The sequence below is a fragment of the Peromyscus leucopus genome, chromosome 2, assembly GCF_004664715.2.
Source record: "Peromyscus leucopus breed LL Stock chromosome 2, UCI_PerLeu_2.1, whole genome shotgun sequence".
NCBI lineage: Eukaryota > Metazoa > Chordata > Mammalia > Rodentia > Cricetidae > Peromyscus > Peromyscus leucopus.
This window is the reverse complement of record NC_051064.1, coordinates 154,148,086-154,160,870: the sequence shown is the minus strand read 5'-3', so window position 1 is coordinate 154,160,870 and position 12,785 is coordinate 154,148,086. Positions and strand designations below refer to the sequence as shown.

General features: G+C 43.7%; 1 protein-coding gene across 1 annotated transcript; it reads left to right on the top strand.

The window, feature by feature from the left end:
• Positions 1–58: 58 nt before the first annotated feature.
• Positions 59–1,927, top strand: B3galt6 (beta-1,3-galactosyltransferase 6). The gene has a single exon (XM_028891407.2). The coding sequence runs from the start codon at positions 268–270 to the stop codon at positions 1,243–1,245; it is 978 nt and encodes a 325-aa protein (XP_028747240.1). The 5' UTR covers positions 59–267; the 3' UTR covers positions 1,246–1,927.
• Positions 1,928–12,785: the final 10,858 nt, after the last annotated feature.

The following is a 12,785-nucleotide window of genomic DNA, read 5'->3' as shown; positions in this document are numbered from 1 at the left end:
CGCCGCCATCTTTTTCATGGGCGGAAGCAGCCGCTGAGACTCAACCAATAAAAATGGCGCGCAAGGTCACGTGTCAAGGATCCTTGACCTAGGCCTCGCCTTCAACAACGCCCTGGATGTCAGATCCTGGAAGTCCAAGCACTCAGTCACTGGGTGCTTTGGGACTCCTCCTACCACTACCAGACCAAGCCCGCAATGTGGGTCTCCGAGTAGCGCAAGGCCTTCCAGCCTCCGCGCCTGCGTACTCGGCGCCCTCCCTCCCGCACCATGAAGGTACTCCGGCGCGCATGGCGGCGCCGAGTGGTGCTGGCCCTAAGCGGCCTGGCGTTTTGCAGCACCACTCTGTTGTATTTGGCGCGCTGTGCTTCCGAGGGCGAGACGCCCGCAGCCGCTGGAGCCGCTCAACCCCGCGATAAGGCCTTCCTGGCAGTGCTAGTGGCCAGTGCGCCCCGCGCGGTTGAGCGCCGCAGCGCGGTGCGCAGCACGTGGCTGGCACAGGGGAGGCGCGGCGGCCCTAAGGACGTGTGGGCGCGCTTTGCTGTGGGCACCAGTGGCCTGGGCACAGAGGAGCGGCGCACGCTTGAGCTCGAGCAAGCACAGCACGGGGACCTGCTGCTGCTGCCCGCCCTGCGCGATGCCTACGAAAACCTCACGGCCAAGGTCCTGGCCATGTTGACTTGGCTGGACGAGCACGTGGACTTCGAGTTCGTGCTCAAGGCAGATGACGACTCCTTTGCGCGCCTGGACGCCCTATTGGCAGAGCTACGCGCACGTGAGCCTGCACGTCGCCGTCGCCTCTATTGGGGCTTCTTTTCTGGGCGTGGGCGAGTCAAGCCCGGAGGTCGCTGGCGAGAAGCTGCCTGGCAACTCTGCGACTACTACCTGCCCTATGCTCTGGGTGGTGGGTACATCCTCTCTTCGGACCTGGTGCATTACCTGCGCCTCAGCCGCGAATACCTGCGCGCATGGCACAGTGAAGATGTATCGCTGGGCGCCTGGCTGGCACCAGTGGATGTGCAGCGGGAGCATGACCCACGCTTCGACACAGAGTACAAATCACGGGGCTGCAGCAATCAGTACCTGGTGACACACAAACAGAGCCCGGAGGACATGCTGGAGAAGCAACAGACGCTGCTTCACAGGGGCCGATTGTGCAAGCAAGAGGTGCAGTTGCGCCTCTCCTATGTCTATGATTGGTCAGCGCCACCCTCCCAGTGTTGCCAGCGCAAGGAGGGCATTCCCTGATGTCATTGCATGTGCTGTGGCCTCTCTGGTCACAGGCCAAGCTGCCTGGACAATCTGGCCAATTGTCTGGGGTGAACCTGGTTTATCCAATTACTGTTGAGGCCTTGGGACCTCAGTCCACTTACTGATGGCCAGAGGCAGCTATCAACATCTAGTCCATGCCCTGGAGGGTGTGCTCATTAGTGGTCTTGTGTAAGACCTGTCCAGGGGCATCTGGTTATGGATTTGTAGATTGCATCTGCACCCCACACACACCTCCAGCCAGTGTAATGCCACCTATCAGCCATCTGAGGTGTGAGGGCAGGGGTCCTCCTCACTTGATGAGTTTATAGTACTGAATTCTGTCTCTATTTACACTATGCAGCTCACTGCCCATCTTGAACGTTCTGCACAGCCCTGTCTGCAGAGTGACCTGCAGACTGTGTTGAATTTATCTGTGTATTGCCATCAAAATGTTATTTGCCTAAATGGTCATTGTATTGTTTGGACAAAGTTCCATTCTGTTGTGTCTCCTGTCTTTATCCTTTGTCATGTACAAGTCTGACATTTGACTTGATTTTCAAGTCAGCTAGCTTAGATAGTATTTTTGTCTCTGAAGATAGTTTGGTAAATATAATTCAGTTTGGTTGAAACTTATTTATAAATACTGTAAACTTGTGTAGCTAAGAATTTTAAATTGAAAGCTGTGTGGTGGTGATGGTGGTGGTGGTGGTGGTGGTGGTGGTGGTGGTGTGGTGGTGGTGGTGGTGGTGGTGGTGCAGGTACACACCTTTAATCCCAGCACTTGGGAGGCAGAGACAGGCAGATCTCTGAGTTTGAGGCCAACCTACTCTGCAGAGAGAGTTTCAGGACAGTCAGGGCTACACAGAAAAACCCTATCTCAACCCCCATCCCACCCCCAAAAAAATTAAGTTGAGAGTGTACAAGTCTTGATTTTTGTTAACTATTTAAGAAAAATGCTTTATTGTCAGAACTTATATCTTTGGATTAATCTATCAACAACCTGAGTGGCCAACCCCACCGCTGGGTGTGTGTAAAACATAGAAGATTGTTTCAACTGTCCATTTCTCTTTCAGGTTTACACATAAGTCCCTTCATTTTTGTTTTTTCTGAACAGACTACTTTTAAGGCTTTTCAGAGAGCATGAGCTTATGGACTGTAAGGCAATCAGCAATCAGGATGTCCACAAAAAGTTTGCCTTTCAGATATGCTTGGTTTATTTACACAAACATTCCTAACAATATCATGTCAATATACAAGTTAAACAGATGTCTCAGCTGGGTGGGTGTAGCACATGCCTTTAATCCAGCACTTGGAAGGCAGAAGCAGGTGGATCTCTATGAGTTTGAGACCAATCTGGTCTACTAATTGAGTTCCAGGACAGTCGGGGCTACCAAAGGGACCCTGTCTCAAAAAACCAAGGGGAAAAAATTGCTGCTGTAGGGTTCCACTGAGTAACCTCCAGTGAATACATTTTTGAAGTGTGCAGGCTTGACCACTGCCCACTGTGAAGTCCTTCAGTTGTGGTAGACTGGGAGGATGGCACTGGTAGAAGTCCAGGAGGTCCTTGAGAGTATAGGCCAACGGTTAGCACTGACAGGCAGGCCAAAATGGGCCAAGCAATAGTGCCACAAGTTCAGCGGTCACTGAGGCCAGGGCCACAAAAATAGTCTCAAGTCCTCTTAGTATCAACACAGGAGGCTTGTTGCAGGAGCTTGGCAGTGTGACCCTAGAGACCATTCCAAACTAATTTTTGTGTCATTTCATTGGGAAGTCACTTTGGATAACAGTTCATTGGCATATCAACACCACCTTCAGGTTAGCTTATTAGCATATCAAGGCCCATCCTGAACTAGGCTCATATTTGAGCTGCCATTTGGGCTGCCAGGGGGCTGGCTCTTACCAAAGCTGTCTGGTGACAAACTCAAGCATCACATTGTTTCAGGTCACACAAAATGACTTTTGAGTTACACAGCATGGTTTTTAAGCTGTGTCCCATACAAGCTTCCAAAAAGGCCTCCAGATTCCCTTTTCTCATTCAACAAAGTTTCAGGAATCCAAACCCTTGAAGAGGTGAGGAGACTTCTCAGATTCTGCTTTAAGGAAATAGTATTGCTACCTAGCACCCCAACCACACGAACTATAACAGCTAATATTGCATAACCCCTTTTAATATAAAAAAAATTAATGGTATACTTATAAAAATATAAGGTGGTTCCAGGATAAATGGGCAATCTGAGCTGGACTTAACCTCTAGCTTTGGATGATGATGTTGTAATCTCTGCTATTTTAATGGGACCAATGTTTGGGGTTTTTTTGGTTTTAGATTTTGTCTTGTTTTTGTTTTTGAGACAGGGTCTAGATATATAGCCTAGCCTGGACTTGAACTCAATCCTCCTGCCTAGTCCGAGTACTGGGATTACAGGCATAAACTAACAATGCCAGTTTATATCAGTTTGTTTGTTTGTTTTGGTCTGTGTAGCCTGGGTGTATTCCTGCCTGGCCTCTGCTGTCCCATTTGGGGTACTGTGGATGAGGAGAGACATGCTGACTGCCTGTCATCAACTTGCTTTTAAATTCTCAAGCTGTGAACTTGAGCATGTTTGGATTCTTCCTTTTCCTTTCTTTTGTTCATCTGTCGTCGCCCCCACCCCCTGCCCCCTTTTTTAAAACCATGCCTCATTGGGTTATTTTCTTTAAAGATAGAATGTTCAGTACTGGAGTATAAAGTCCTGGATCTGAAAGAAAGGTGCTCTTATTAGTGATTGTGATTCTCCTATATTTATAGTGTGAGGTAATCAAGTTTTGAGGCCTATAGGGATCAGATTAGGAGGCCTAATACACTTTCTGCTGGGTTCCTGAAGATAGAATGAGCTGGCCTGTATATACATTGTTCTTAAGAGTCTGTGAGATCCAATGGGACTTAAAGGAGCCATGCCCTCTGTGGTAGTTTGAAAAAAATGGCCCCCATAGGCCCATAGGGAGTGGCACTATTAGGAGATGTGGCCATGTTGGTGTAGGTGTGACTTGGTTAGAGGAGGTGTGTCACTGTGGACGGGCTTTGAGGTCTCAGAAGCTCAAGCCAGTTCACTTCCTGCTGCCTGCAGATCAAAATGTAGAACTCTCAACTACCTCTCCAGCACCACATCTGCCTGCACACCACCATGTTTCCCGCCATGATGATAATGGACTAAACCTTTGAACTGTAAGCCAGCCCCAATTAAATGTTTCCCTTTATAAGAGTTGCTGTGGTCATGATATCTCTTCACAGCAGTAAAACCCCTAAGACATGTTCACAGGGCTGGTGGCTTTCTAGAGATGTTAATAGCAGGACCAAGACTCATACCAACCATTTTCTCCTGAGATGTTTCACCTGAACCTTGGGATTGTTTGAGGAATGGTTAGGTCTCTGTCCTTCAGATACAGAAATGAGCTTGAAAAGACTGAACAACATGGAGGGCCATGTGGCCATAGGCAGCCAGGACTCAAGCTAAGGGCTCCAGACGACTGTACAGAAAACATGGCACAGTACTAAAATAAAGGATAGAAAGTCTATAGATGTCCACAGTTTATGTAGGCTGCAGAGATGATTCAGTCAGTAAAGTACTTGCCATGTAATCATGAGGACCAGAGTTTGACTTCTACCCCTGGCACCCATGTAAAAAGCTGGGTGTAGTGATATGGGTTTGTAATCCCAATATGAAGGGAGGCAGAAATAAGAATGTCCCTGAAGCCGGGTGGTGGTGGCGCATGCCTTTAATCCCAGCACTCGGGAGGCAGAGCCAGGCGGATCTCTGTGAGTTCGAGGCCAGCCTGGGCTACCAAGTGAGTTCCAGGAGAGGCACAAAGCTACACAGAGAAACCCTGTCTTGAAAAACCAAAAAAAAAAAAAAAAAAAAAAAGAATGTCCCTGAGACTGGCCAGCCAGACTATCAGTGATCCCCAGGACGCAATATAAGAACCTGTCTCAAAAATAAAACAAGGTAGACAACTCTTGAGATATACTCAAAGTTGACCTCTATATAGCCTCTATGCAAAAACAAAACCCCATTTTTTTTTTTTGTTAACTTTTTCAGGATGTTGTGTGATACTATTTCTGGGGAGACAGAAATTACACTGTGTCCATGGAAACATGAGGAAGGAGAGAGCTTGTGAAACAGCAAAGCCTTTAATAAGTCTTCACACAAGTGTGGTTGCTGATCAATCAGAGCTGCAGGGCAAGGACTGAGGAGCATTGTTTCTCCTGGCAGCCCTGAGCAGGGCAGAAGCAGGGTTTCCAAGCATAAATACCATAAACATCTGTTGCCAAGTCACAGTTACAATTTTGCACCCATCAGGATTCAAGGATTAGGGGCTTTCCTTGTGTGTTCCATCATTTTCAACTGACACAGAATGTAAGCTTTTAAGTTCAACTTGCTGTGGGATGGTCTTTCTGTGCACTGTGAAGATGTGTTGCTCTCACTGGTTGATAAATAAAGCTGTTTTGGCCAACAGCCAGACAGAATAAGGTTTAGGCAGAACAATCAAACTGAAGACAGATATGAAGAAGGGTGGAGTCAGGACAGATGTCTCCCAGCCAGCCACTGAGGAAGCAAGATGTGTAGAAAATAAGGTAACAAGCTATGAACAATGTGGAAAAGCATAGATAAGAAATATAGGTTAATTTAAATATTGAGCTAGCTAGTAATAAGCCTGAGCCATCAGCCAAGCATTTATTTTTTTATTTTTTTTTTGGTTTTTCGAGACAGGGTTTCTCGGTGTAGCTTTGCGCCTTTCCTGGAACTCGCTTTGGAGACCAGGCTGGCCTCGAACTCACAGAGATCCGCCTGGCTTTGCCTCCCAAGTGCTGGGATTAAAGGCGTGCGCCACCACCGCCTGGCTCAGCCAAGCATTTATAATTAATATAAGCCTCGGAATGTTTGTTCAGGAACTGGCAGACAGGAGAGAACATGGTACTCCAACCTATGGCCCATATATCCACATATAAAGCCTGAGAAAGCTTAAAAGGGGGGAGGGGGATCCAAAACACATAAACAGAGCAAAAAACAGCTTCCTAGTTGTATCTCTCATGTGGGCCACAGTACAGAGACGCCACAACATACAGGCTTGAGCTACAGCATGGTGGGTTCACAGTGTGTGAGCATGAGCTACAGCATCGCAGATTCCTGCCAGCACACTATATGGTGGATTTAGCTTTTGCTCATATGGACAAAAAGGGTTAAGAAACACAGTAAAAACAGATTTAGACAGAAAGGCCTCTAAACAGGTCACAGTGTGTTTAAAAGATGTGCTTAGGCTTCCAAGAGAAAAGAGAAAAAATAAATAAAGCCTTAAATTGAAAATACAGATTTAAAATAATAAAGTCCTTAGAAGGAGGAGTAAAATAATATAAAGAAAATGAGCCATGTAATGGTGGAAAATACAGAGTCTGGATTATGTATGTCGTTGTGTTTTCTTTGGATTTTTTGACTGTTAACAAGCTAACTGCTGATTGTGGAGACTGCTAGGTTAAACCAATCTATACATTCTTAAAATATCTTGACTTCAAAATTTGAGTCTGAGGATATGTTGCTTTGGGAAGGGGGTTCTGCTTTTGTTTCCACATAAAATGAGAGTCCATGGATTCATTCCAGGTTGGAAGAGATTAGGTTTGATCAAGGAAGAACCCCTGAAAATCCTGACTACAGACATGGAAAAAGAAACCTAAAGTAACTACAAGGCACTTGATGTATGTTTTACCTGCTCAAACATAAAACAAAAAATTACCTTTGGCTGGCTTGTGTACAATACACAGTTTATGGGGTTGGGGATTTAGCTCAGTGGTAGGGCAATTGCCTAGCAAGCACAAGGCCCTGGGTTCAGTCCTCAGCTCTGGAAAAGAAAGAAAGAAAGAAAGAAAAAAAATACACAGTTTATGTTTATATTAATATATATGTTACCTTTAAAAGTTTATATATTTTTAGAACAAGGGGACCAGACACCAATAAAAATGAATGGCCCAGATGATCCAATATTTCAATACACTTCTGTTATAGTTTCCTCTGAGTTCTGCATCCAAACAGCTGCAATGCTGCTGGCTGAGATGGACCAGCCACACAAAATACCCCATCAGGACTTGACCATAATTCTAAATTTTCTCAGGGTCCCCATAAGATTATCAGCACTCCCAATCAACAAGTAGGCTAGAGAACTACGCCCAAATTCCCAAGATGTTATTTATGAATGTTTGTTTTCATTTAAGGGGGATTGGTTATAAATTGTTAATGGCCATAGTCAATCTCTTTCTAAAGAAGAAAGGGGGATATGATATAAAAATGATGGGGAAAAGGATAAATTATTATGAAAAAAAGGGTAGATTATTGAATCCACTTTAATCCAAAAAAGAACTGTTAATCTCAAGATATTTTACATTGGTATGGATTTACTTTATTGATACAAATTTAAAGTCAATGTTGTTACACTGTGTATATATTTCTACTCTTGTTTAAGGTATTATGTTTATGCAGCTCATTTAAAAATGTAATGTATAATTAAAAAATACACATTAATAGTCATCTATAGTAGTCAAATTTAGAGCCATTAATTAGTTAGGTTTTCTAGGTATACAAAGATATGTTTCAGGCCGGGCGTTGGTGGCGCACGCCTTTAATCCCAGCACTCGGGAGGCAGAGCCAGGCGGATCGCTGTGAGTTCGAGGCCAGCCTGGACTACCAAGTGAGCTCCAGGAAAGGCGAAAAGCTACACAGAGAAACCCTGTCTCGAAAAACCAAAAAAAAAAAAAAAAAAAAACAAAGATATGTTTCAATTAGGTAGGTAATCTTCAAACACTCTAAGACCTATAGAAGCATTTAAAATGTTTTAAAAACTTAAACTTTTCTTGACAGTGAGACACATTTGCTCCTGGCAGCATCAGTTCCTTCAAAGAGGATGATGGGCATCAAATAAACTCCTTATGGAGTTTGCTTTCAATGTAGCAAGGCTAGCCATTTGGGCAAGAAACTGTTCTTGCCTGGACTGCTTGACAGTATGCTGGATAAATGGGACATGCATGACCCATAGGAAAGTGACCACTAAACTTTACCAAAATAAGGCAGGGTGATTCTTCAAGTTCCTACTTCACAGAAGAAACTGCCAGACATTCTGCAGGACACAGACTGTAACCGTGTGACTGGCAAACTTTGCCAATGTAGGTAGGACAGTCCTTCAAATTTCCTGCTTCACTAAAAAGTCTGCCAGATATTCTAAGTCTATAGGCTGAAGATGGATGCTCCAATGTTACAGAAGAACTTTGGCCTAGTCAGATGCTCTGTCATTTCTAGAGTTTTGGAAGTTGCTTGAAATGCACTTTCCATTTATTCAGGTAATATATCCTTCTGAGGTCTTTGATGGAGTTGAAGACTAAATAGTTATAGTTTTCCTTAGTCATGATAAAGGATAAATTAGATATGAAACTTTAGACTCACAAAGATAGAATAGATGATAGAGTATTTTATTTAATTTTGCCAAATACAAATAGACTAGATAGTGTAACTGTAATTCTTGCTTGATAACTGTCTTGTTATATATAATATTTTACTATGTTAAAATGAAACATTTGTTTTTGATTAGACAGAAAGGGAGTTGGTCTTTCTGTGCACTATGAATATGTGTTGCTCTCATTGGTTGATAAATAAAGCTGTTTTGGCCAATAGCCAGGCAGAATAAGGTTTAGGCGGAACAATCCAACTGAAGATGGAGATGAAGAAGGGTGGAGTCAGGACAGACACCAGCCAGCTACTGAGGAAACAAGATGTGTAGAAATTAAGGTAACAGCGGGCAGTGGTGGCGCACGCCTTTAATCCCAGCACTCGGGAGGCAGAGGCAGGCGGATCTCTGTGAGTTCGAGGCCAGCCTGGGCTACCAAGTGAGTTCCAGGAAAGGCGCAAAGCTACACAGAGAAACCCTGTCTCAAAAAACAAAAAAACAAAAAAAAAAAAAAAAAAAAGAAATTAAGGTAACAAGTCATGAGCCATGTGTTAAAGCATAGATAAGAAACATGGGTTAATTTAAATATAAGAGCTAGCTAGTAATAAGTTTGAGCCATCAGCCAAGAATTTCTAATTAATATAAGATTCTAAATGGCTATCTGGAAACTGGTGTGCAGGAGAGAGCCATCTGTTTACACCAACCAATCAGGTTCATTTGTTCTTTCTAGTGTCAGGAACAGTCACAATGTTTTAGAGAACTAAACATACATAACAGACTTCTATTGTTTAAGGAGTTGGTCAGTTATTGAAGACTTTCCAGCTCCCCTACAAAACATAGAAGCAGTTCAACAAGTTGGAGAGTGTCTTTTCCAAGCATAGTTAAATTGCTTAACCACCAGCTCAGTTGGTCTCTGCCTCTTTATCTCTTCTAGGTAGCTCAGCCTGTCTGAGAATGTTTTTCAACAGTCCTTACACCCTACATGTATATGGGAAATGTAAGTGCTACAGCTCTGAGGGGAAAGGCTTCTCCAATGGAAGTGTTACAGCTTTGCTCAGGCAAGGGGAAGGTTTCCCCAGTGCAAGTGTTACAGCTTGGCTGGGAAAGGTATCCTGGCAATCGGGAGCCAAAGAATACCACAAAGTCACACAACAAAGCTCACACAAGATTTATTGGGAGGGAAAAACTCAGAGGGTGGATGCCTCCACTTGGGTGAGAAGCAGCAGGGAACTGACTGAGCAAACCTTATATAGGGTTTCATGGCGGGGGGGGGGGGGGGGGGGGGGGGGGGGGGGGGGGGGGCGGGGTGGAGCTTTCCAGGATGGCCTGAAACTGGTGGGATTTTTGTGGCCTGATCTTGGGGAAAGCTTAGGGATTGGTGGGATTCTGTGGTCTGATCATGAGGCAAACTGGGGGATTGATGGAACTCAGTTTCTTGGCTCTGGTCTTGGGCTTGGGGTCAAGTCAGGGATAGGGTGTTTTTCCTTTACCCTGCTCTTGGTTGTAGTCAGACCTTTTTGTCAGAACCTCTGGCTCCCCAGTAATGACACAAGACTTATTGTTAATTATAAAAGCTCGGCCATAGCTTAGACTTGTTACTAACTAGCTCTTACAACTTAAATTAACCTCTTTCTATTAATCTACATATTGCCATGTGGCTTATAGGTTGACCTGTCCTCCAGCATGTCTTGCTCCCTCTGCATCTCCTGGTGACTCTACCCTTCTTCTTCCCAGAGTTCTCTCTGAATGGATCTACCACCTATACCTCCTGCCTACCTAATTGCCATTTAGTTTTTTTACTAAACCTATCAGAAGGCACCTTGGCAAAGACAACATCTTCACAGTGTACAAAAAGATTATTTCACATTTCCCCTTTTTTAATCCAAGTAAAAAGGAAAGTATTTAACTTTAACACAGTAAAACTATATACAAGCCGGGCGGTGGTGGCGCACGCCTTTAATCCCAGCACTCGGGAGGCAGAGGCAGGCGGATCTCTGTGAGTTCGGGGCCAGCCTGGGCTACCAAGTGAGTTCCAGGAAAGGCACAAAGCTACACAGAGAAACCCTGTCTCGAAAAAACCAAAAAAAAAAAAAAAAAAAAAAAAAAAAAAAAAAACTATATACAATAAGAACAATTATCAGGTAAAAATTACATTTACAATGTTCAGTACATTTGTATTTGGCAATTTCAGAGAAAATACTCCATTGTTTATCCTATCTTGATGAGTCCAAAGTTCTGTATCTAATTTACCTTCTATCATAACTAAGGAAAACTAGAACTATGACTATCTAGTCTTCAATTCCATCAAAGACCCCAGAAGGATGTAATATTACCTTAGTAAACAAGTTGCATTGCATACAACTTCCAAAACTATTAAGAAATGATAGAAACATCTAACTGCCTGGACAGTCACCCAAGGTTCCTCTTGCATCTTCGGCCTGTAGGCCTAGAATATCTGACAGACTTTTCTGTGAAGCAGGAATTTTTGAAGAACTGTCCTACCCTGTCTTGGAAAAATTTGGCAGTCACTTTCTTTTGTGTTCTGCTTGTCCAGCTTGGACAGCATACTGTAAGCAGTCAGGCCAAGGGCAGTTTCTTGCCCAAATGGCTAGCTTTTGCCACAAAGAAAGCAAACACCATATGGAGGCTCTTTGATCCCTATCATCCTTTTTTGAAGTAAATTGGTACTGCCTGGTACAGATGTGTCTCACTGTCATGAAAAGTCTTATGTTATTAAAACATTTTAAGTGTCATATTCTATAGATCTATTTAAAATATATCTGTTTAGCCTTGAAAACACACCTAATATGACTACATGTTTGATTGTTATAGATGACTAACTACTAACTTGCATTTCTTAATTATCCTGAACAGTTTGTAATAATAGCTTTTTTTTTTTTTTTTTTTTTTTTTGGTTTTTCGAGACAGGGTTTCTCTGTGTAGCTTTGCGCCTTTCCTGGAACTCACTTGGTAGCCCAGGCTGGCCTCAACTCACAGAGATCCACCTGGCTCTGCCTCCCGAGTGCTGGGATTAAAGGCGTGCGCCACCACCGCCCGGCAAAGATTTATTTTATTTATTATGTATACAACATGTATGACTGCAGGCCAGAAGAGGGCACCAGATCTCATTACAGATGGTTGTGAGCCATCATGTGGTTGCTGGGAATTGAACTCAGGACCTCTGGAAGAGCAGTCAGTGCTCTTAACCTCTGAGCCATCTCTCCAGTCCAATAATAGCTTTTAAGGACTAGAACTTTACATTTTTTAAAAAAGATTTATTTATTTATTATGTATACAGTGTTCTGTCTGCATGTATGCCTGCTGGCTAGAAGAGGGTTCCAGATCTCATTACAGATGGCTGTGAGCCACCATGTGGTTGCTGGGAATTGAACCCAGGACCTTTGAAAGAGCAGCCAGTGCCCCTAACCACTGAGCCATCTCTCCAGCCCTACATTACATTTTTAATGGGCTGCATAGGTATAATACCTTAAACAAGAATAGAAACATATAGAGTATGTTCTAACAAAAAATATCCTTAAATTTGTATCAATATACAAAAATCCACACCAATGTAAATATTTGAGACTAGTGGTTGTTCAAAAGTAGACTCAACAATCCACCCTTTTATCCAATTTTTTCTATACTATATCCCCTTTTCCCATCAGAAAGAGATTCCTGAATCTAATCTCCTTTGTTTAGTATTTTTCCTGACCATTAACAATAACTTGTAGCCAACCCCTCTAAATAATGATAAACATCCATAACCCACTGAAATGACCAAAAACCACCCATCTCACCTCTTGGGAATGTGGGCATCGTGTCTTCTAGAAGACCACTTCCTGTTGTCTGGGGATGTTGGCATCTTTAAGGGATCCTGAGAAAATTAAGATAATGGTCAAGTCCTGGGAGAGCTAGCTATTGTTCAGTCTCTGTCCAATGGGAAAGTTTAAGCCATATTTGAAGTCCTAGCTGGAGTAGTCTTTGAGGCTGGACTAGCAGTCTTGAAGCTGTTCAGGATGCAGAACTCTGATAAAACTGCAACAGAGGCACTCTGAGAGGCTGGATCACCTGGGCCA

Bases quoted from the DNA above. Each gene is read 5' to 3' on its own strand.
- B3galt6 (XM_028891407.2), top strand. From the start codon at position 268: ATGAAGGTACTCCGGCGCGCATGGCGGCGCCGAGTGGTGCTGGCCCTA.